The sequence below is a fragment of the Pocillopora verrucosa genome, chromosome 5 (assembly GCF_036669915.1).
Source record: "Pocillopora verrucosa isolate sample1 chromosome 5, ASM3666991v2, whole genome shotgun sequence".
In the NCBI taxonomy this organism is placed as follows: Eukaryota; Metazoa; Cnidaria; class Anthozoa; order Scleractinia; family Pocilloporidae; genus Pocillopora; species Pocillopora verrucosa.
The window spans coordinates 3,458,420-3,483,841 of record NC_089316.1 but is presented as its reverse complement, the minus strand read 5'-3'; the positions used below and the strand labels follow the sequence as shown (position 1 = coordinate 3,483,841).

General features: G+C 38.5%; 2 protein-coding genes across 4 annotated transcripts; one reads left to right on the top strand and one right to left on the bottom strand.

The window, feature by feature from the left end:
• Nucleotides 1-1,295: 1,295 nt before the first annotated feature.
• LOC131770462 (cartilage intermediate layer protein 1-like) lies at nt 1,296-20,997 on the top strand. Of its 3 annotated transcripts, none has more exons than XM_066166851.1 (12): nt 1,296-2,405; nt 4,340-4,405; nt 4,593-4,796; nt 5,508-5,603; nt 5,762-5,902; nt 6,801-7,022; nt 7,984-8,157; nt 8,909-9,220; nt 11,256-11,361; nt 13,897-14,051; nt 14,884-16,915; nt 18,310-20,997. In XM_066166851.1, the coding sequence occupies exons 3-12, from the start codon at nt 4,598-4,600 to the stop codon at nt 18,311-18,313; spliced, it is 3,441 nt and encodes a 1,146-aa protein (XP_066022948.1). In that variant the 5' UTR covers nt 1,296-2,405; nt 4,340-4,405; nt 4,593-4,597; the 3' UTR covers nt 18,314-20,997. The 3 variants fall into 3 exon arrangements, with proteins under 3 accessions (XP_066022948.1, XP_066022947.1, XP_066022946.1); XM_066166850.1 differs by lacking the exon at nt 1,296-2,405 and adding an exon at nt 3,970-4,084; XM_066166849.1 differs by lacking the exon at nt 1,296-2,405 and having other exon boundaries at nt 4,237-4,405.
• Nucleotides 20,998-21,000: 3 nt separating this feature from the next.
• On the bottom strand, nt 21,001-25,343 carry LOC131770487 (leucine-rich melanocyte differentiation-associated protein-like). Its single transcript, XM_066166854.1, has 6 exons — nt 25,152-25,343; nt 23,523-23,623; nt 22,976-23,102; nt 22,651-22,790; nt 21,899-22,028; nt 21,001-21,768 (listed from the first exon to the last, which is right to left on the bottom strand). Exons 1-6 carry the CDS (start codon nt 25,191-25,193, stop codon nt 21,607-21,609), a joined length of 702 nt encoding a protein of 233 aa, XP_066022951.1. The 5' UTR covers nt 25,194-25,343; the 3' UTR covers nt 21,001-21,606.
• Nucleotides 25,344-25,422: the final 79 nt, after the last annotated feature.

The following is a 25,422-nucleotide window of genomic DNA, read 5'->3' as shown; positions in this document are numbered from 1 at the left end:
CACTACAACAAAAATTTGTAAGTCTTGCGTATGACAAATACTACCTTTTTTTTTTAAACCATACCAATCTTATCACAAGTTGGTGGAATTCACATGGAGTCATCACCATCTACTAAGGATCCCTCCAAGTCATCTTCTACCTTTTATAACAAGCTAAATAAGCCGAGGATCTAGCATGCGCCATTTCGAACCTTATCAAAGCCTGAAAGTAAACAGTTGGAAAAACCGTGGATCACAAGGGGAATTCGGAAAGCAATAAAAATAAAAAAATGAGCTTTTATTCTCCGGTGATCGGGAAAGATAGAAACCTTACAGAAATAAAGTACTTCCATTATCTTGTATTAGTAAAAAGAATTATTACTATAACTATTTCAAACGCAACATCAGTTACATAAAAAAGACATGGGAAGGTAGAAATGTACTTGTTAATCGGAAAAGGAAAGCTGGAATACAAATTACTCGCTTAAAACGCTAAGATCATAACAGCCTTCCTTCTGATCCATCTGAAATTCCTGATATTCTCAATAAACATTTTGTTTCAATAGGGAATAAATTGGCATCAAAAATTCCAAATTCTGGAATGTATTCATGTATTATTCTCTATTTATTTAATAGCAAACAAATACGTCATATGATGAAAACCATTAGAAGTCAGAAGTTATGAAATCAATTAAGTGTCACTCAGCTGTTTTGATGATAAAAGATATATTCACGAAAGTGGTATTACAAGCTATGCGTATGGACATTATGACATACAAAACTGAAATAAAAAAAAACCACAACGTCACGCCACATGCAAGTGCCACAAGTATTGTCTATTTCATGTATCCAAGGCATTGTCACTGCTGGATGACTTACAACGGTCAAAAAATCAAACCATATAAATGACAACTTACAACCTGATGCGTTTTTGTATAGCGAAAAAGCTTGTAAAATTTTCGCAGTTGCCGTACTCGTCTTGGTTTAACCAGACATCGTGTGTTTATCTGGTCATCAAAGTTACTAAAAATAAGTCAACTTTTTTTTCCGCTTGAAACCTGTCATACGCTTGACCGAGCCATTACAATACCTTTTTCATAAACAGTGTCGCACCCCGTGGGAAAGCACTATTTTAATTGTCGTATGAAATAAACTGGTTAGTATCTGGGTTTATTATAAACATACTGAGATTTACTCATAGTTTTTTCCATAAGAAAACCCGCCTAAAAAAATCCTGATAGCCAATCACAGAAGCGAAATGGCTTTCTCACACGTGGGTAAAGCGTTTCGTCTAATCAGGAGAGACTTGTCAAAACATACCACTGATTTCATTCAACAACCTTGCGTGCAAACCTACATAGCAGTCCCAAAAGTACAAAATTACTTGTACTTTCAACGACTGTTCAAGAATCCACGAGATTTTAGCCCTTAGAAAGGCCTAAATTGACGGCTATATTATCGAGCAACAAAACAAAAATACAAGAGTTAAGACGACAAGGGATGTGAAGCTACTCATTGAATTTCTGAGAAAAAAACACGAGCAAAGATATCCTGAAGACATCGAAGCCAAAAAATTGAACGAATATATCTACGAGTTAATCCTTAGTGTGAAGCGAAAAGACAGCAGACTTTGAATCTTCAAGTCTTCGAGGTCTGTTTTCAAGTTTTAGTGGACGATTGAAAGAATGCAAATATTCCATAATTGTCATCGAAGACGTTGCTTTTGAACGCGCAAGAAAATGTCTTGAAGCTAAAAACTAGCAACTTAAAAAGGAGGGCAAGGGTAATAGACCTAACGCAGCAGAAGCCCTGAACGATCTCAACCAAAAAAACCTTCTGCGAATTTCAAACGGAGAAGAATTAATAAACACACTCTGGCTCTTCAATTCACTGCATTTTGTTCTACGAGGATGTGGAGAGCATCGGCAAATGTGCTGGGGAGACGTTCAGCTAACGAGAGATGGAACTAAATTTGGGTTTTGATTGAAAGACAAACTAACATCAGAAGTTGAGCTGATCCACGTGATGTCTGACCGGTCAAACCTAAAGCTTTCGCGACTCCAGATTTACCGCGAGAACGAGATCCTGTTGTTGTTTTCAAGCTCTATTTTGAAAAGAGAGCAGAGTCTGTTTTTAAACCAAATGCACCCTTTTATCTGGGTGTTAATCATACTACAAAAAACACTCATAAAAGTTGGTTTAAAGCCAATGCAATGGGTGTTAACAAACTCAACAGTTTAATGAAAACAATGGCTGAGAAGGCCGGTCTTGACAGCTCCCTTTTAAGAACTACAGTGCCCGAAAACGAATTATTCAAATATTGAATGATAAGGATATTCCTCCTAGTCATATAATACAGTTATCAGGACACATAAATGTGCAGAGTATTAACAACTACAGTTATGTTTCATGGGAACAATATAAAGGTATGTCGAGAATATCTGTTGGCTCGACTTCAATGGCTCAACACTCTCTTGTCGAAACAACAAAACATCAAAGTACACTCATTAGTTTTCGCTTGCAAAGCCTAGCTCGTTCGTTTTGTGAAAACAAACTCATGCGTAAATATTGCATGTCACCTTTTTTCATGAAGAAATCTGTATATCTTTCATTTCTCAGGAGCTGATTTTATGTAAGATACATCAGCCCCTTGCTGATTGGTTCAGAAAGACAGACGACTGTCTTATAACCTGAAAAACGATAAACAAGTTCAAACTTCCTTTTTTCCGAGAATGTCACAGTATGTCGATTTTTTCCTCTTTCATTTGATTATGCGAATATTTAAACGCACTTTGATTTTGTAAAACAATAAAACCGCAAAACGATAGCAATGCTATGACTCATTTCCTCGGGAAAGCCCCCTGTTGTATTACATCATTGATTCCCTGTTTTTCTGAGTGTCACGCAGTGGAAAAATGCCGTGACATCATATCGCTTGTCTCCTATAATATTCCAACGCATTGGAAAGTAGTATAGAGAGTTGGAGTTTAAACAAAATCACTTTTTCAAGTGATCTGCATGGTACCGCCAACTACTGCTGTCGTAACAAGGCTTAATTCTCGTACGATAATCGTCATCGCTAGTCGTGTTTGGGTTTGTCCTGACCTTGCTTAGAGTCCTCAACGGGAAGTTTCTTTTTCAGGTTTTATTTCTCGGGTATTGGTCGTTTTTCAGCTCTTTGTTGTTCATTTCACTTGTCTTGTGAAATTGTTTAGGTTTCCTTTACTCTGCCATAGTCAGTTTTCTCCTGAGCCCAAAAATGCCTACCGATAGGATATTTAAGAGCATGTACTTATGGCTGAATTAGACACAGAGACTCATGATCAGTCATTCAGATGGTGAAACACTAAGAGTCATTGATCAGAATATCATTAAAAGTTCTTGGATGAGAATGTGACGGTATTTTTTTTTAATTCCCAAGAGCGGTCGTAAAAATTCCCATACAAACTCTTATAGTTTCGCCATGACTGTTATTTCGCAAGATGATCGTCTCACAGCTGGAGCTTGGACTTGATTGGGAAAATCATAGGAAAAACGAATTTAAAATTAGCACATTCCCATAACGTCAAAACCATCAAAATAGCAAGATTAGTTTAAAAACAGATCTCTTTAATAACAACATATAATTTTTTTGTGTGCAAGGATAATGGCAACCGTGCATGGGTGACGCTGGAATGCGGTAGCGGAGGCTATTTGTAAGCCAAAGAGGATGTTGTTGGTTATTAAAATCAAACCCGAACGGACGAGTCTGTTCGACAGAATGACGAACCATAGGAAAAACAAATTTAAAATCGGCACATACTCATAACGTCAAAACCATCAAAATAGAAAGATTAGTTTAAAAAATAGACCTCTTTAATAACAACATATACTTTCTTTGTGCAAGGATAATGGCAATCGTGCATGGGTGACGCTGGAATGCGGTAGCGGAGGCTATTTGTAAGCCAAAGAGGATGCTTTTGGTTATTAAAATCAAATCCGAGCATAAACCTAATTTGTTTTGTTTAGGACGGATTCAAAACGTTTGCAAACATAGATTTGCTTACAGATTAATTAATTTGTTGCTGCCCTTGACTTTTATTCCGAAGACTTTTCGTTCCTTAAGGTTAGTTAGAAGTCTCATTCGAACAGCCTATTCGCTAATCCCTGTTTTAGGATTTATTTAGAACAATAAAAGTGCTTACGCACCTAAAACAGCTAATAGACTTAAAAACAATCAAACTGCTAAAGGAAGTTAATGTTTAGTCATGTTAATTTTGACTGTTTCAGCATTAGCGGACTTAAATTTTTCGGAAGCAATTATACAGTAGTATGTTTCCTTTGGAAATATAACACTTAAGAGTTGCTCCCGATTTTACAGTTGCTTCCATCGCTTGTTGGAGTTGATGCTTACGTGTCTTTGAAGAGCTTTCCTCTCTAATATCAGGTAAGTACTTTTGAGAAAAAGTAAAATCGAACTATAAGAGAATTCAAGTCAAAAATCACGAAACCGTTTTTAGCAATTATTAGTACAGAAATTTTGCTTGAACGCTTCACGCCCTTGAGCTTCCGAAAGTGATCAGACGAATAACTCCATTAATGCTTATTATTCTTTACATCCCGTCCACTTGAAGGAAAAATGAAAGAAATGAAGCCTTCGGGGAACAGAAATCCGCGCAAGAATAAGTATATTGTGGCGATGTCACAGTCCTCCAGTCCAAAAAGGCGTTTGCTTATAGCACTTCTGGTTGCTATTATTTTAGTGGTGGTGGGAATCCTTCTTGCTGTATTGATTCCCACTTACATGAGAGGCAAGGGGAAACCTGAAAGCTCCAGTGGTAAGTTGTGTTATCTGTTCATTGCTCATTGTGATGCAAATTCTTGATCAGTAAATGTACTGAAAGAAAATAACAAAGTAGTATCTTAATTATAGCAATTGAGGCTTAGACAAATTGTTAAGAATCAAAATCAGCGATAATAATTTCGAATGACGTTTCGATGACTCGTTAGTTCATCATTTCTAAATTCTAAAGTCATATTCCTGTGAGTTCTCCTTATGCTACGAATGCGTTTGAAAGTTTCGTTGCATGTGATTAAAAGCTCTACAATGTGGAACGCACAGAATGTTAATTAAGTTATAAATAGTTTTGCTTTAAGTGATTTAGATTGACTGTGTGTAGTTTAAAGGTTTATTTTCTTGGATAAAGAGTAGTTCGTAAATTAAGCATTAAAATTTCCCACGACATTTCCTAAGGATGGCAAATTGTTTATGTAAATCTATGTTCCTCTGATTGTGAGCGCATACTCATTACATAAAAAATCCAACATTCTTACGGCTGGCTTGTTTAATACGAAGGATCTTGGGGTAAATTTTGATTGTTACCGTCCATTCAGCTTTAGGATATAAAATCAAAGGACAGCTGATACCAAAGGTGGATCAAACCTTTATTGTTTAACTGAGGTCGCTAAATTTTGTTGATAGCCATATTTCACTCCTCAGCAGTCCCAAAGGAAGGAGTAATAAAAATCATTGTATCTTTATCTTTTAGAAAACATTCAAGAGCAAGCGAACGGTAAAGATTTAGACAGCAGAACTAAATCCGAAGTTGTTGTTGGTGTAACAACTAGAACATCTGTTTTCCAAGGTTAGAGTCATTGGTTTAACAGCCTCATTACTGCTAAATTTATTGAAATACTTAGGGATAAGGCAAATCATTCTTCTGATATGACTATTGTCATTATTTTAGTTCTTATTTTTATTATTACCATATCATTGCCATTATTGTTATAATTTTGATTCTAGAGTCTATTTTCAACACTTTGAAATCGAAACAAGAAGGGTCGTTTTCACCGACTACCGAAGGTTCTTCATCTGTTCACTATCAGACGTCACTAAGTCGATCTTCCATGGCCACTTATACCACAACAAAGAAGAAGAAACCAGGTTTGTCGCCAAGTAATGTCACGGTAGCCTTACCGTGATTTCTACGGCAGCCAAGTGTTTTAAACCTAAAACCTGCCAGAGTTGTTCGATGTCTTAGATTTAGTAAAAGACCATAAACGTTTTCCCAGAAAGTCTATAATCAGTTCGCACAATAACGATCCATAATGTTTTCCTTTAGAAATGAATTTCAAATCATAACAAGGAGCTATTTAAGTAACATTTTGTGGCCATTTGGCATATGAATAAAGCTGAAATTGTTAACATATTCATTGACTGCTCTAGAAATGAACACTCCTACCTAGGGGCAGGCAGCTCTACCGTTTGGTGTAGCCGCCAATGTTAAATTCCTTATTTCAGCTTCTTTAGTTTAATCTCCTGGCAAGATCTGAATTAAACATCTTGTGAGTAGCAATTTCCCTTATTAGACACATTCTGCTTTCGTAAGTGTTTTCTTTCAAAAGCATCGTCAGATTCAAATGAGTACAGTATGTTATTTTTCTTAAAACAAGAGGGCAGTCTGTCCTTGGTGAGTTCAAGTGCCTTGAAATATGGCAGAACGATTACGGGCAGAAGTACTAAAACAGAGATTTAGATAATCGTTCGGTGCTCTCTTATCGAAGTATACAGCTAAAACAAGTGTCACGATATCCTAAGGTCATTCCTATTCAGTTAAGTTGCAGGGCTGTTGTCTGAAACTCAATCTGCAACTTATATTATGGGTGGATACTGTTACTGTTAGAGTTTGTGTCTTATATTAATTCTTCTGAGAGAGGAAATATAGAATAAACATATACATAGTCACCAATGGTAATCGCCTTTGTTGTGCTTCTGGGGTCAAAGACTCGTTCAGCAGCCAGAGTTGAAGGGGACTGTGATTTATATTCCAATTTCTTTGTAGGTGCCACCTCATCACTGATATCGTTGAATACAACACCTTCACCAAAAGCTATGTCGGTGGTCTCTGAGAAAGTTCAGACACCCTCGCTATCAAGTATTGTGTCATTGAGCACAAAGAAAACGAGAATAAGTGTTTCTTCAATAATATCATCGACGAGTGAAGTACGCTCAGTCAGCAGTGTGGCTGACCCGACAGTCATCGCGAATCTTTCGCCCAACAAAGGTGAGTCTGAAATTCTTTATTCTTCTGAGAGATGGAAATCGGAAGTAAGAATTTTAAGGTTATACTTTTACTTATAAGTGGTATTGAAGAATTGTTTCCTAATTGTGGTTGTATTTCTGTGACTGAAGTTAGTAAGTCGTCATCAATCAAACATGGATTGTTCAATTTGGTCTTTTTGATTTTTGCATTTTAAGATATGTATCATGATTTCATTGCAATTTTGGGTGTTAGATTTTTGATAATACACCCACTTGTGAAAATGTGACACTAGCTTTAGTCACGTAATACAGACCATTAGTTACGACACTGAAATCGGTTGCTTGTCTCACAATAACAAAAAAACAAATGGAAGAAAAAACTTGTTGATCATTCAGTCACTCTTGCCCATATGTTCTCTAAGTTGAAATTGATATTTTGTCCCTGGTTTTTACATTTCCTTTTTGCCTTCTTTCTCCTACAATATTATAAGCTGTATCAAATGCAGCTGCGTAAAGAAGAGGACATAAATTAAATTGAACATTCTTCTTCCTGTATTGATTAAGGAAATGATAAACACTAATAAACCCGTGAATATGAAAGCGATCTTCGCAGTAATGAACACTACTTGAGCAGTAGGGAAAATAAAGGCTGAAAAAAAAATCAGGCCTGTACTGGATTTAAACTCATGACCTTTGCGATACCGGTACAGTGTTCTACCAACAGAGACAACCAGCCAACTGAGAGCTGGTCATTATGTTGGTTCCAAATAAACCCGTGAAGTGGTGAATAAACGACAGTGAATATATGAAAGTCATATATCTGAACTGCAGGTAGAGATGTGAATATGAAAGCTATCTTTGCAGCAATGAACACTACTTGAGTAGTAGTTGAAATAAGGCCAGAAAAAATTTCAGGCCTGTACTAATAAGGCCATCATCCTCATACCCATTTTGTTCGCAATCTATTACTACATCAATTTCAGAATCTAAGTGGTCTCGATGGAGCTCGTGGAGTGATTGCACCAAAACATGTGGTACTGGTTCACGATATCGTAACAGAACATGCGTGGCCATTAATAAGGGGGCAGTTTTTGCTCCTATCTCCTGTGCTGGAAAATCTTCGCAGACTGTGTCATGTGCAGAATGGAAATGCCCAGGTAGACATGTTCTCTTAGCATGTTCTCTTGGAATATATTACGAAATGATTGCTTGCCATTCTAAGATGCTGTCACGGATGAGTGACTGAGTTCCTCTTAATGTAGATTCTGTAGGCTTCCTTATGAATTTCTTCTAAGGCGGGAGATCAATTGGGGGGAACACCTGCCGCTTCTTCAAAATGTAGTCTTTTTATAAATTGTATCATCAGGATTGCGCATTTTCTACTCTTGGTTTGATTTAAATTTCTATTATTATTCTATTTTACTATTTTAAGGTGAAATAAGATGAAGTTATTTGTCGGTAAAATCATATGATGTTGTCAGATGGCCTTCTTAGACACTGTTAAAGATCTCAAAAGTCATTTTTGGAAATTTGAGTGACGGCTAGGTTTGGTGTACAATAATAAGCCCCCCCCCCTTCCCTTACATGTTTTAAAGCTTCGCCAGATCGGTGATCATGTGAAGATCATCATGATGCTCAAGTTAATGTTGAGATGTAGCAATTAAAGAGAGAGAAAACATTTGATGCAGATTTCTTGCTGAATATAGCATTTACTACATTCAATTAAAAGGAAGTAACCACAAAGAATGTAGACTGTTGTTTGTTTGTGTTAAATTTGGTTGCTGTGCTCCACTGCTTTTTGTTTTAGCCGGGCAATGCTCAGACTTAAAAACAATTAGACGTGGGATTTTTTTCATTTTTAAGTCAATTTACAATTAAGACATAATTTTCATCTTATCACCACTTAAGATTGTTCAAGAAACTGCACCATTGGAACTCTGAATGACGCTTGTGACGCATGTACATGCCATCACCACGTTCTTTCCGGCCGGGTTTTGACAATAGAGAACGTGCCACTGTCAGAAGTAAACATATCACTGGCAGAGACACCATATAACATCCTTGCACAGACGAACGCCAGTGGACACTTCGCAACTCTAGGTGTCTGCGCGGGTGAGCAAGAACTACTACTGCAAAAATCTGGGTTTGTTCCTGTGAGGGAAAAAGCCAATGTACTGACTCCAACGATGGCTACGATTACTGTAAAGTTAGAGTTTGCAGGTATGTGCCTAAGCCATAAATTTTTAGTGGTTAACTCAGGGTCTGTTTAATATAGTTTGCTTTTAATTTAAAATAAGTTAATCTCATTATTCGATAGAGTTTGCGTCTCCATCCTCCGTCATCTCCCTTTTACTCTTTGTCTGTCCCAGCCCTGTCCCTTCTAACCACGATGGTCGCATCACCAATTGAATTAATTTAACTTCGTTCGGCTAGCAGAATTATTTACTGACCTGCTGAATTAGAGACCATAAGGCAACTTTCAAACTCAATGGCAGGTAGACTTACAGAGTTACTGACCTCTTACACCATAGACTCAAAGACAACCTAACACACTAGCGGAATATATACACGCTGAGACTGGAACTTACTGGCATTCTGACCCGCATATAACATGACTTGTTGACCTTCTGATCTACTAAGGGTCCCAACTATTAACTCATTAAAGCACTGACATACCTATTGACTGACTTACTGACTTGTTGACTGACTGACTGACTGATGGAAGGACTGATTGACTGACTCACTGACTGATTGACTGAGTGATGGACTGGCTGACTAAATAACTGATTGACTCACTGACTGACTGACTAGTTGACTGACTGATTGACCGACTGGCTGGCTGCCTTACTGGCTGACTGACCGACAGACAGATTGACTGAATGACCGACTGAATGAATTAGCTATTAACTCATTAAAGCACTGACATACCTATTGACTGACTTACTGACTTGTTGACTGACTGACTGACTGATGGAAGGACTGATTGACTGACTCACTGACTGATTGACTGAGTGATGGACTGGCTGACTAAATAACTGATTGACTCACTGACTGACTGACTAGTTGACTGACTGATTGACCGACTGGCTGGCTGCCTTACTGGCTGACTGACCGACAGACAGATTGACTGAATGACCGACTGAATGACTGACTGAATGATTGACTGACTGACTGACTGACTGACTGGTTGACTGGCTGACTGACTGACTGTAACAGGCAATTTAGTGTTAATAACTGACTGACTGATTGACTTCCTGGCTGACTGATTCACTGACTGACTAACTGACTGACCAACTAACTGATTGACTGATTGACTGATTGACTGACTGGCTAGCCGATTCACTGTCTGACCGACTGGCTGACTGATTGACTGACTTATTGACTGGCTGACTGACGGACAGTAACAGGTAATTTAGTGTTAACAACAGGGTTGAAAACGTAAATTGGCCACCGTAAAGAGTTAAAAGGCTGAGGTTTCGAGTGTTAGTCCTTCGTCAGAGCGAGTGGATTCTCAATCGCTCTGACGAAGGGCTAACGCTCGAAACGTCAGCCTTTTAACTCTTTACGATGACCAATTTACGTTTTCAACTCAGTTGTTAACACTCAATTACTTGCTCACTACTCTCCCACCGACACAGCACCACAGTTTCTTTAGAAACCTACCCCCTTTATTCATTTCAATGACTGACTGTCTAATTAGCTGACCAGCTAATTGACTGATGGAAGGACTGATTGACTGGCTGACTAATGGAAAGACTGACTGACTGACTGACTTACTGATTGACTGACTTACTTACTGATTGACCGACTGACTAGCTGACTGACTGACAGGCTGACTGGCTGACTGACTGACTAGTTGACTGCCTGACTGACTGATTGGCTGGCTGATTGACTGATTGACTGACCCAATGATTGACTGAATGACTGGCTGACTAGTTGACTGATAGACTGACTGACTAGTTGACTGGCTGATTGACTGACTGGCTGGCTGATTAACTGACTGACTGGCTGGCTGACTGGCTTACTAGTTGACTGACTGACTGACTGGCTGGCTGACTGAACGACTGAATGAAAGAATAAATTGAATATATTACTGAATGAATGGAGGAGTGGCTGATCAAAGGAGGGACTGAAGGGCAAAAGGATAAAAGACTGCACTTTACATGTACTAGAAATAGTCTCTAAAAGTTAGAAAATTAGCAAAATTCAGTTTTATCCAACGGGTATTTAAAAAATACATTACTTTTTTATGCAGTCCCACCATTTGTTACTGTTCATCCTAAAAGTAAAATACGCATGCCTGGTCAGGCTGTTACATTTTGTTGTGATGGAAAAGGGAATCCTCCACCGGAAATTGAGTGGTAAGTAAACTACTTCTTGAAGATTGGCTCAAAACAATCCAATTCCTTATAACATAGCCTTTAAACCACTGTGCAGTTTGTTGGCTATTGATGTTTTCAAATTATAGTTCAGGCGATTGTGCCCTCGAGTATTTGTAAAATCGTCTGACACTGCTTTCCAGCTTTAAGAAAACTGAGTGTTAAGGCTTGTGCATGCTTTAAATGAATCTTGAATATCACTGACACTGTGAATCTTTAATTATATCCTTGTTCAAACATTTATCAATACTAAAAACACTTACAGTGAGCAGCTTAAATGTGTACGCTGACTAATATCCTTACTAAAGGAGGATAAAAATCATAAGCCAATGAGACTCTACGGTGAGCGCGAAAAAACCTCTTTCTTAATTTTTTACCGAGCTCATAACTTACCATCTCTATTATTTCTACCTACAAACATTACGCAGTATGCAGGACGCGCGTCATATGAACTTCGTAATAGACCTCGCTCACCGTAGAGTCTCTGTGGCTTAGTGGTAGAGCATTGGAGCGCGGAATCCGAAGGTCTGAGCTTCGATTCCTCATGGGGACTCAGAATTTTTCTTTACCCCACGCTCGTGACAAGATGAAAAACATCTTTCTTAATTCTTTACCGAGCTCATAACTTACTATCTCTATTAGTTCTATCTACAAATACTCATGATGTTCGCTCTGAGATTTTGCTATTGGATCAACTAATAATCCCCTAATAGATATTTTCCTTTATTCTCGTGGTTACCGGTTACCTCGCCACCAGGGAGACTCGCCACCAGCGAACTCGCCACCAAGGAACGATCTCGCCACCAACGTACTCGCCACCAAGCGAAGTCTTCTCGCCACCAACCACCAATAAAGAGATAAACTAGAATAAAGTAGTCGAGGAGAGTAGGAGAGAAGACTTCGCTTGGTGGCGAGTACGTTGGTGGCGAGATCGTTCCTTGGTGGCGAGTTCGCTGGTGGCGAGTCTGCTTGGTGGCGAGGTAACTGGATACCGTTGAATACATGATGACAATGGTATCCAGTCACCTCGCCACCAAGCAGACTCGCCACCAAGCAGACTCGCCACCAAGCAGACTCGCCACCAGCGAACTCGCCACCAAGGAACGATCTCGCCACCAGCGTACTCGCCACCAAGCGAAGTCTTCTCGCCACCAACCACCAATAAAGAGATTAGTCGAGGACAGTAGGATGTTCGGCTGATAAGTCTGTACTCAAACTTTATAAACGTATGTTGTCGAAAGCACGTTCGAAACCGATAAGTTTGTTCGCTTGTCTGTACTCAAACTTTATAAACGTATGTTGTTTTATTTAGTTTTAATACAACTGCTATCGAGTTTCATTTCATCACTTATTTCTTCCCATGAAGTTTCATTTTATCTCAAGTAAGTTTTTATTCCTCGCATCGAGTTTTGCAATTTCTCCTCGCTTACGTGCAAAAGACAAACACGATACGTTTCGATGTCAATGAGTTAGGAACGGAACACATCTAACACGTCGCTGAAGGTCATAATTTAAATACAGACAAGCGCACAAACGTATCGGCCGATTTGAATTGTGCTCGTTCGAACATCCTACTCTCCTCGACTACTTTATTCTAGTTTATCTCTTTATTGGTGGTTGGTGGCGAGAAGACTTCGCTTGGTGGCGAGTACGTTGGTGGCGAGATCGTTCCTTGGTGGCGAGTTCGCTGGTGGCGAGTCTGCTTGGTGGCGAGGTGACCGGTAACCATGACAATAGGTCTAAGTTGGATCCAATTCGGTCTGTAATCATACGAGTTATCAACAAAATCGGAAAACCGCGAAGCGGGAGTCCGATTTGTTATCACGAGTATGATTAGCGACCGAATTGGACAACACGAGGTCCTGTTACCAAGTAATCAAAACTATGACAGGATTGGAGAAAAACAAGCCATCGCTTATACGTATTCCTTAAAAAAAACAATAGCTAACTAGGCGAAATGTGAGCCACGAGTTTAAAGCTTTATCGAGTAAGAATGAATTAATCTAAGCCCTTGAAAAGCTCCAATATTGAGCGGATAGAATCTCGCGAGGCTGACAGAAAGGATTCATCTACGCTGTTGTTGATGGCAACAACGATTATTTCACAAAAGCCCTCTACAAGCCAATTTCTTGCCTTCCAGTGTAGTTGGCATTCCATTTTGTCCAAAAATTAAAACCCAGTTCAAATATTGAGTTAAAGAATTCGCCAAGACTCACTGAGTGTTCATTCTGTGGATTTCCATTTTAGGCTTAAAAATAATCAATTAGTTTAAAGCAGGACTCAATGCTCAGTATTTTCTTTATTCACCCATAATGAAATAACAAACGTCTTGAGGGATCATTTATAGGGGACGTCAACTCCATGATCAATGACGCACTTGTTGACAGGTTTTTGTTTCTAAATTATGGGAAGCAGAAATTTGATATTCCCAAAGCGAAATTTTCGTAAACGTAAAACGGTGTTTTCTCATAGAAAATTGGAGTAACGCTTCTCTGTGACGCTTTTTTATCACTTTAGGTTTAAGGAGAACAACGTCATCGACAAAGAGTTGTACAATTATAACAACACTCTTGAGATAAGTGACGTCGCTGGTCTGAGTGGAAGTTTCCGTTGTCGCGTGGTAAATCAGTTTGGCTCCGAATTCTCTGAAGTGGCGGAGTTGAAAGTCATGGGTAAGTATTCTTCGTGCGTTACTTGACAAATCTGCAAAACTAGAATGATGCAGCTAATCATAATCGCGTTCATGGCTACAAATCAGCTTCGATCCTTCCCTTGTGCTTAGTACATCGTATAAAATAATTTCAAAACAGCAATTGTACCCATTAATTAAGAAATTGTCTCGTTTTCGTGGGATTTCCTGCACTTTTATTACCTTATATGCTGTCAATTCTTCACAAGACTCCACATTGAGTAATAAAGAAATCTTGAACTCCATACAAATGAATAAGTGACGGACTTGAGGGCAAGGAATTGTTCGCCAAATGGATGTTGTGCGTATATAATGGTAATATAGGACTGAGAGGAGTCCAATTCGGTCTGAAATGATAACAAAATCAGACGACCACGCAACCATTTAATCATAAAAATTACAATTTCATCTAAAAAGTCGTTTAAATGATCATCTAAAAGTCATTTTAAAATGCTAAAAATCACTACTGTTTTCTAGAATATTGTCATTGTACAAGGGAAAAAAATTCCATTTTGAAGAAAGCCCCAATTTAGGAGTCTGTTTCTATGGTGATTGAAACCAAGGTTGTGATCGGTTGATTTAACTGACTACAACTTTGAATGTGATTGGTTAATGTAAATTGCAACATTTAAGGTGATTGGCTTATTGGACTATCCCATGGATAACAAACTGTCCTATAACAAATTGTCCGATAGCAACTTGGCAAGTGAATTGGTGGAAAATAGGAATTTTAAACCAATCACAATCGAGGAAATTGTCATTTTTATGATTAATCACGTCATTTTCATGATGTATAATTTTTTTTAAATTTTCAGCAAGGTCGGATGATTCATGCCCCTTAGCGCCTATTTCCAAAAATCAGACGCTGCCCCCTGGTTGCGTTTTAAACGGCACAAACATTACAATCTTAGACGTGGGAGAATGTGAGCGTGTTGCATGTGTAAAGAGGAAAGACACCTTTAATTCTTCTTGTTCAGAGCCTCTGCAATGCTGTGGGCCTCGCTCTTTTGATAACGTCCTTGTGAGGTGTGGAGCTTTCATGTCATTCACTCTTTCCAAAATAAAAACCTGTGGTTGTGACCAATGTATCGACGAACAAACAATAATGCAAGGTGTTACTGTTGGTCAAGATGGTAAAGCGGCGAAATTTGTAGATTTGTTTTTTAATGATAAACAAGTCGATAAAACGGATGTTGATGGAATGTTTTCAATTTCTGTTCCACGAGATACAAAGAGAGCGATAGTGACTTTTAAAGATCAAATTTTTAAGAAATTTGAAGAGGAAGACAAAATTTTCGTTCTATACGAAGGACAGAAAGCAATGTATAAGGTTACACTGCGAGAGAAACCAAAGCCCCTCATTTTTAACGCGTCGGAACCATTGGATTTGCCGTTAGGAGGTAAGCTCGATAGCTTTGCTGATCTTGAGCTTCCCGAAAACTCCCTCCTGACTGAGGATGGCTCAGTTTTCCGGGGTAATGCTAAGGCCTCAGTTAGTGTCACTGATCCGCGTAACCTCTCTGACATCTTGACAGCTCCTGGAGATTTTACCACCGTGAGTGAAGACGGCCAAGAAGGAATCCTTGAGACGTATGGTATGATTAAGCTCAATATGGAGGATGATAATGGTAAACCTCTAGTTATGTCAAAGCCCATGAAGGTGTACCTAGATCCAGAAAAACTTAACTTGATCGTTTCTGAAGGTAATGCTTCCGTCAAACTTTACTGGCTCGACCGGAAGATGGGACGGTGGAGAGAGGCTGGGGATTTTTCTCTCGAAGATGGAAGCAAACGTAGACGAAAAAGAACCAACAGAATCTTTCTTGCAGGAACTGTGACACCTTCCATAGCTAGGGAAAATCTTAACTTTGATTGGCCACATGTGAGAGTCAGCTTACGTGTAACAGTCACGTCAAAAGAGGATAACGTCGTTGTAACGGCCATCCGCAAAGACAACAAGGGATATGTTCAGCGCACTACAAATCAAGGCGTGGTTTGCATGGCGATTTGGAAAGACGTGGACTATTACCTTCAAGCCGAAAAGGATTCCAAGTATTACGATCCTGATGAAAGTATTAGAGACTACATAAAACACGTTAATGGTAGTATTGTATCATTTGAAGGCGACGGTAAGACTATTGGATCGTTTGAGTTTCATAGCGCCCTGGTGAATCCAAGGGGGCCGATTTACGACGTCGACGACTGGGATGATGGAAGTGAAAAGCAGATGTGTGAAAAGTCCTTAAACGATGCAAACGGGTCAGGATTGGGCAGACAATTTGTGTTTAAGCCACATCAAAACGCCAATGCGGAATACGCATTGCTCAAAAAGAATGTTAAGCCCATTGAGTGGTTCTCGCAGGTGACAGGCGGATATTGTTTTATCAAAGTTAAAATAACTGGCAAGAATACTTTGTTCATGGCCACTAGCTATGATACAGATGCCAAAACTGTTCTCGGCTTTCACATCAGAATGCCAGAAAACGTTACCTCGGGTTCAGGCAGCGTTGCTTGTTTCCAGTTCAGGTGTCCGAGAGTTAATAGTCGCACAGTCGTTCTTCTGACTCCAATGACGTCGGGCGCTACATGCAGGTATAATAAGACAGCTCAGACTTTGAATGATGTACAGTCAAACCAAAAATTGTGTCCTCCGGGAACTCTACCCGACGCTGCGGGACAGGAAAAATGGCTTTGCATTCCGTTTTCAACCACGGATATGTTTACCACTTTTTGGGGAACGGAAAAAAAGGGCGAGGAGAGATGTCTTAGAAATAACCAATTTTATAATCAGCAAGATATTCCTCCTGTGAAATCTTCCGCCGGGTCATCCGTGGAGTATACATGCAGGTACGTTAATCAATTTTCAATAGAAAAGAATTAATTCATTCAGTAAATCAGTCTTTCGTTCATTGTAAATTTTATTGATTCCTTCACTCACTCGTTTATTCACTAATTGAATACTTCATTCACATTGCGAAGAGTCCTCATGCTCAGTTAAAGCGTTCAAAAATTATAGATGTGACTATCAGAATGAAATAACTCTGGACAAAATGTTATGGACATCTGCTCTGACTTTCTGCGAAATATTCATAATGGACGGTTTTCAGCAACTTAATCCTCGTTCACTTTGATAACTGTACCATTCACGTTGATGAAATTTGATATCAATGCTTTTAAAAGTTAGCATAGTGAGGAAAACCGCCTGTTATGGAAGAAATATATGATTGTACAACTTTCTTTTTCAATCCGAAGTTTTTAAATGTTAATCTGTTTGTCTCTTGAGGTCACGTACCCTGTAAGGAAGTTAGACGTGCTTTTAGAAACAATTAAACCTCTTCTTTATGGTGGTTGGTATATTACACAATAATGCCCTTGGTTGAAAAATTAGCTTACAGAATTTCATAGTTATTGTCGAGGCTTTAATGTTTACTCGTGTGAGAAAATTTCTTGCGATCGTTCTGTTGAATCTTTTTTTCTGAATTTTAAACAGATTTACCCCAAAGAAATAAATTGTCATTGTTTGAATCATTTTGATTCGACGCACGGAAGCCGAAAGTCCAACGGAGCTATATAATTGTAACCATTCTGACCAATGGTATATGGTGTTTTTGCGGTGACTGAAATCATTAAGAGATCTCAAAACATTTAGAAACTTTCCGACTAAAATTTGTAACAGCCTAATTTCTTTCTATGTTCAAATTGTCATGATCAGAGTGGGGGTTAAGGCAAAGGATAAACCAAAGACAACTTGAAGAACAACTAAAATTATTATTATTCTATTTTTTAAGGAATGGACAATGTTCAGCGTGCGTCCATCCAATTCGGTATGCACGCAGATAGTTGAGAGAGCACGAAGGTAGCGTAAGAGATGCTCAACTGAGGTGCAGCTGCATGAGAGCATCTCTAGCTACCTAAGGGCTCTCCCAACCATGCAAGAGCATCCCAAATTGGATGGACATGCCCTAGACATTGTCCACTGCTCTTATAACATAGCGAGACATTTTTCACGCTGAAAAGTCGCTTTTTCTGTGCTGATGAAATCGCAATAATGTCAGCCTGAACCATCTCTATGAACCATCCATTTCTTTTTCATAAAATATTAGCCAATTAGAGCGCGCATTATAATGAAGCAATGTTATAAACAGAGATGATCAATGATGTTTTATTTTTTGCCTAAACTCAAGCATTATTGTTGTGATACCTAAAAGTGACTCTACTGCCTGTTATCCTTCATTCTACAGTTAAACCCTGAACGTGAAGTTTTTTGAAGGCATTGCAACGTGGACTTGACATTTTGCAGAAGACTGACATCAATATGGAAGGCGTATGTTTTCATGTAAGACTTTTCATTAAGAAAGGGAGTTCGTCCTCCCTTTCTAGCGATCCTTCTCTCACAGTGAAAGTTTTTGTTATATATATATTTAACGTAAACGTGACGTTGGAGGTACACGTGGTCAGCACACCTCGTTTGCGTAATCCCGCCATTAACATTAACCTGATTATTCTGCTTCGTGAAAGTTTATACACTATTTCTGGTTACTTTAAATAGATGATTGTAGTAAAGCGGTTTCCCTCTGAACGGTTGGCTATTTTAAGATAAATAACTATTTCATATTTTGCTAAATATGCATCATACCGCCTCCTCGCAAAGGGAGTGTACCCTTCGTTACAGCCAAATTGAATAATGTTTCATTACTGACCGTAATTTTTTGCATTCTTAGCGAGACTTTCGGTAGCCTTTAAGTGGTTGTTGTCTTGATTTTTTTTCTAATGAATCATCTTAAGACGATAACTGTTGCTTTAGGGTTATGTAGTATAGTCAATTGAAATTTCCCTAGGAGCAAACGATTAGAAGCAAAATCAAATCACAAGTAAGCAACCTATTAGTTTTGTATCTGGTGGATAAAAGGGTGATACGAATTTGCAACCCCAATTTATCAGAGCTGACATTCGAATAATCTAACTCAGACGACTTTATCAATTGTATCCTCGGAACTGTAAATGCAAGAAAAATATGTCCTAGATTTACAAAAATTAGCATGGATTTTCCTTAAAACAGCAGGTAATCGTGTAAAGTAATAATCCGTACACCGTCCCATGGGCCTTGGGGTCGCCCGATGATAGTTATAAGAGCACAGATAGAAGTTACGACTGGCTCAGCGATGGAAATAAATGTTATGCTAAGATAACGGTCACCGGAAGGAGATAAGTGTTCAAAGCCAAAAGTTACACAGCAAACAAGAAATACCTGTACGGCTACGTTATTGATATAATGAGACCTTCTTTGGATAATCAGACAGCATCGGCCATTTGCCTTGAATATATATGTAGTGATGTTATGAATAATGGTTCTTTAATCAACAAAACCTATATTGTAACCAGGCCAATTGGTTGCCAATTCGTGAAATCAGGACATGACTTAGATCTTTATCAGGGCCAATACCCATATCCTCTACCCCCCTTAACAAGGAGTGGCTCGTTTCATATGCAACGTCTCACTAACATCCTTTTTACTTCCTGTCCCGGGTTTGTATAACAGTCTGAGTATTTTGCATAGGGTACTACGGAGAGCGGTTGCAGAACTGGAGACCTAGGGTTAGGGTGTCTTATTTTCTGGTATTTTTTTCTTCAGGCTTTGCTTTACATTACGATTGTACATGAACTAGTGAACGCAGACTGGGCCAACTTAGGGATATGAGCAAAAAAATTGGGGAATTTTCGTGTCAATCAGGATTAATTTACTTTTTCTTTGCTGAGGGAGGAAAATTCGTTAATCTGGGCCAGGTACGAAGACCCTAAGAGACCGGTCATTGTTTATCGCTTGGGGAGGGGTGAGAGGATTTTGGGTGTGTCACTATTGAATTTACCTGATTCCCCCATTAGGCACTGTAAAATTGTCATGATCCTCCCCTCTCCCCCCCCTCCCCCCCCACCACACTGGCAGCTAATCGACATCCAAATTTCTATAGTCCCCCCTTTACACTTTGTCAGCGACGACTAATCCCCCCCCAAAATCCTCTAAAACAGCACCCCCTCCCCCAAAGAGTTAAAAATTGCTAGTCCCTAAGTTGTTTACTTAGTATGAAACTCAGAGGTTCCTGAAGGGTAGGCCAGAGGAGCGTAGAAATACTGTCGTTCAAACCTTCGCGTGCCAGGCATAATTTCTTTTTTCCTTGGGTCCTCTTAGGCGTGAACATTTCCATCGATTTTCAATTTTAAATTTCAATTCCTTTGTAACTTTTCAGGGGCCTCTTTTCAATTACAGATTTCAGGTAAAAGTTGATGGCATGAATTTTGTAAGTCAATTTCTGAGTGCATGCGCAGTTACGGTTTTAGTGTATTAGAAATATTGAACTGGGCATTGCATGTAACATTTACTTGGCAGGCTTAACCCTTTAACTCCCATGATTGACCAAGACAGAATTTCTCCTTATATCATCATTACAATATCAAGAAGACAAGTGATGAGAATATAGACAAATATCAATTTTGGGTATTATTAGTTGATCCAATTCCAAGTTCTCTTACTTAAAATTATAAGGATCGTATGGCAGAAAGTAAGGAGAATTACTGAGAGGATCTGGGAGCGAGGGTTAAAATGAATGATACCGCGAATGTTTGGTATTGCTCTTAATTATATTCAGACTAATAATTTAGCTGTATCTTAGTTTGTATAGTGAACAGTTTCATGACAAGTTCGTTTCATAATGTTAACAATTTGTATTCTCTTAGACAACATGCGCTATATAATGGTGTTGATAGCTTGAGTTTTTCTCTAATAGATGTAAGAAAAGAAGTGAGAAGGGCCTTTTAGACGTTTTTATTCTGTAGACTGATCCTTGTTGCGCGGTGTTTACAACGGTTAAGCAATACAGCTGTAGTTTGCCTTTTGTTTAAAACGCATTAAAAACAAATTTTTAAAATGAACCTAGAAATAGCATATGACAAGCTTAAACTGTCATAGTAGTTCGAGTTTATTAATAGAAAATAAAAAACGTTTTTTGCATGACATCACCTTACTCTTATACCGTGACAGAACAACTCGAGAAGAAAGTACACTGGGGGGAGGGGGAGGCAGGTTGGAGGGAGGGGAGATAAATCAATGCTACCTTTTCATTTTCAGTAACGAAGTTTATTGATGTCCATGTAGTCTTTCTGTTTTAGTTAGATTTTCCACTCTATTTTATCCAAAAGGTTTTAAAATATTTTCTCTTTTTTTAATTTCTCCTTGACAATTAAGCTGAGTGGGAAGATAGGACAAACCAGCTCTTATTTATAACACAACGATACTATCAATGCGAATCCTGCCCATTTTCTATGCTCAAGGAAAATTGATTTGCTAAGAATAGTCTGAAATAGAGTTATGACAGGAATGCCATGCGAAGCGCGAGCGCGCGGGCCTTAAATCCGAGTAGGAAATCTTGGTCAGTATCTTACAGTACGGAGCTCGAACTCAGTTAGTGATGAGAGGAATGGAATCTAATCCCACCAAGCACAAGGTTCTTTATTACAACAAACTTGTAAAATAGTTTTCAGCTTCAAAGCTGAGCATTTTTTATAAATCTGTTGCCTTCAGAATTCTTTCCAGAGTAGTTGTACCGAATACGTCCAAACGTCCCCTTGTGTTTCCCAGGAGCCTTTGTGGTACTGGGTAGTGGAGTGAATCTTGATAATTCTACGCTTTCTTGCATTTGAGCTTTCTGTCAATCAAGAAAATTATAACGCAAAGAAATTGGTATACTATGGTCACAGAGGGCGTACTATATTTGAGTTTTAGATTTTCTTAATTGGGGTAAACGCGTTTCAATGTCACAATTTTCTGTAACTTACCAGGTCGGTTAGTGAAGGAGCAACGATCTTCATGTAAGCACCAACCCTCTGTGCCTCTCTTTTCTCTGCCTTTTTAACAGGCCTTGAATCGAGAAATGTTAAGTTTGGCAGTCGGTGAAGTACATAATATCTGAAGAATGAATCAAAGATTAAAGAAAATTCATGTTGTACAGGTCATATAGTCAAGCTAACGTCATCATATATCATTAGCATTGTGGTCACGTCATCGTCATCGTTATCAACGTTTTTCATAACAATCATTATTAAGAGCAATATTGTTATCATCATTACTGTTATCATTTGCGTCATTAAAATCACAATCATCAGCATCATCATTATCACCGTTAACAATGACGATAAGACAGAAACATAACAGGTCAAGGCTTCAAGTTGACAAACCTCCAGTCTGAAAACCTTACTCGATAAACTGAAAATTATTTTGCACGGGATTTCTTATTTTTAAGAGTGAAAATGATTTTAATATCAAAGGCTTTGCACTCAAAGAAAGAGGTCCCAGACTCCCGGGCATCTTGGAAATAACTTATACATTCCATTTAGATAGTTTGTTCACTTTGTAACAACGATAAAAACATTTTCAAGCAACTCGTCGATAACCTAACCTGAGAAAAGTGGAAGTTAACCCTTTAACTCCCAAGATCTAACTGTTAATTCTCCCCTCTAGCTGCTACACATTTTTGTCTAAATCAATTATGAGAATTTGGTGTTAGATTAAGATGAAGTAAAAAAATAACCTGTATCGCTGGTAATCTTCCTCGTCTCTGTAGGAAAATGACAGTTCGTTTGGACAGGCCTGGTTACTAAGCAAGCTGAGATATTTCAGAGAAGGTAAATTCTTGGAAACTTTGTCCAAGAATCCGTCTAGATTGGATATGTATTAAAAATTAAGGATCAAACAAAGAAAGAAAAAAAGAAAAAATTGATGAAAACGTTTTACATTGGCCTCTCTTGACAATAGCCTCAAAGGGAAGGATGCCAGTTATCAGCACCCGAAGGATATGTCTGTGGCAAGTTACAGGGCCGCTCTATCCAGGGTGCAAGTTAAAATGAAAAGGATATATTGTTTTTGTTTAACGTCAGCGTGTGTAAATTGGCCATTACGGGAATTTCCACATCATCTCCTAGCTGGTTATTGTCAAGAATTAGTTCCTCCAGATTTTCGAAACAGTACAACCCGTTCAACGATCTGCAAATAAATAAATAATGATGAAAAAAGCAATCAAAAGAAGAGTCTGATTGGTAACAAAAGGTTAGCTTTGTGTTGGGAAACTTTCTTATTTGGCTATGATGTGTTTGTTCCGCTGAAAAGGGCGTAGTCTCCCCAGGGACGGTAAAGAATCCCGTGTAGCAGGGCACTCAGTAATGTTCCCAGTAAAACCATCTCCCAGATCTTCTCCATCAGCACATCTCGGTAACGTGACCTATAGGAAAGACTAAGAACTTATAACGAACTCTGATTATGGGCATCGCCGTATGTCACCGCCCGGTGAGCATTTTGGGCGCTGTGGATATGAAGCAGTAAATGAAAAAAACGTGACAGATGGGGAAGAAGGAGGATAAGTTGAACTTATCGAAAACGGCTATTGCTGCGCAATTTTTGTTTTACCTCAGTCCGTTAGAGCTCAGGTCCAAGATCTTGACTACTTTCCCATATTTCCTGCCAATAGTCTCTGGTATGTTCTTAGCTTCACGACAAACAAGCGACAACTGACCAAAAACAAAGAGATAACACAATCAAGATTTATCTGAAAGTGGAGTTTTACTGACGGAATTGTGTTAAAATATCCAACTGATATCTTTAAGTTCATCTTAATTCTATCCAGACCACGTTCTTTTGATTGAGTAAAATAAAAGATACTTTGGACTTGGCGCCAGCCAACTTGAGTTAAATTAAATCACGAAGTTTTTTTTTCATTCCAATTAAGGTCGCGTAAAGACAACTGTGTTAAAAATCGAGTTTTAATGAGTACATGTTTCACAGCCTATTTTCTCAATCAAAATGTTATTTTACTGATTTAAAGATTCATCCCTTTCATAAACCGGAAACTCTTTTCAGAAAAGTTGAATTCCTTATCGGTGTGCGTCTGTTGAGGATATTTTATTACAGCACCCTACTCCCATCAGACCTGTGGGTTTCTTCACTACTTGTTTAAACTCAATTTTTTTAAACAACAGGATCGCGTACTACTGCTTAACTTAACGTAATTACAATATATGTCTTCAAATATTTCTTACCTTATTAAGGTTTTAATCTAAAAGAAAATAAATGATTGAGTTGGTGGATACATCAATAAAGGGTTGTTTCCTTCATCAAATAGGCGTTGCCTCTTGTTGACAGATTTACTTAATGACGAGAATTGTGATTGACATTTATTCCATAGATTGATTTAAAAGCGTTAGATTATTATGTTTTAAGTCAGTTTTTCACCGGCATCGAAGTGAGAAAGAAGTTATTTTGTTATCATTTTTCTGTCTCTAAATCCGCTTACCTGAAGAATCTGTTAACCTGTAAAGTGAGACTGTTGTAACGACCCGCTACAGAAGTAAGTTTACATTGAAGTCTTTGAATTTAGCTACGAGATTAAGACTTGATTTGCGTTTGTTCTGATTGCGAATTATAAATGTATTCCTTTTAGATCGAATAATTATTAAAGCTTGGCTTGATATTATACAGTTTGTGGTGGTCATTTGATCTAACCAGTTCCGAGTAAGGAAACATTGACAAAAAAAAAACGTGTTTTCTGAATCAAAGTTTAGACACCACACTTCCCCCCTTCCCCCCTTCCCATCAAGAAATTCCTGGTTCCGCCATTGTACAAAAAATTTCTTGAAAAATATGCAGCCTAATGATTCTATAAGCGTTAAACCCGTGTATGAAAATTGTTGTCGGTCCCAGTCCTAGAGATTAAAACTGTGACGATTTGAGACTCTGAGTGACTGTCGCCTCCTATCGTTTGCGAGTCCCAAAGTAGTCGAAATCAAACACAGTACAAAAAAAAAAGGTTTTCAGACTGTTCCATTGAAATCATATTTGAACCATTTAGATTATTCGAAGATGTTAGACAAAGACTGCTCATATTGAATCGAATTCAACTTTGAAAATTAAAATATGAAATAGGGCCAATTCAAGTTCAAAACAATGTTAAAGATCATATGACAGAAGGATGATTCGGAACAGCAAATTGAACACACTCGATTAAAACATCAAAAGCCGAGAACAAACATTTCTCCTTACCTGGGTATCACTAATTATAAAACCTGCGTCTGAATTTTCCATTGCTTTGTCCGAAAAAAAGGGATTTTTTTTAGAGATTAGTTCCTAGGTAGACTTGTCTTGATAAACGTGCGGCCTCCATTCAACTTGTGATGTTTTGCATGTAACTCGGTACCAAATCTGTCCCTTCTGGGCAATCTTTGAAAAAACCCCTTCTATTTTATATTGTTCCTGTCAGGAGAAAGTCACGCGATCCACGTGAATCACGCACCACACACTTCATGGATGTGCT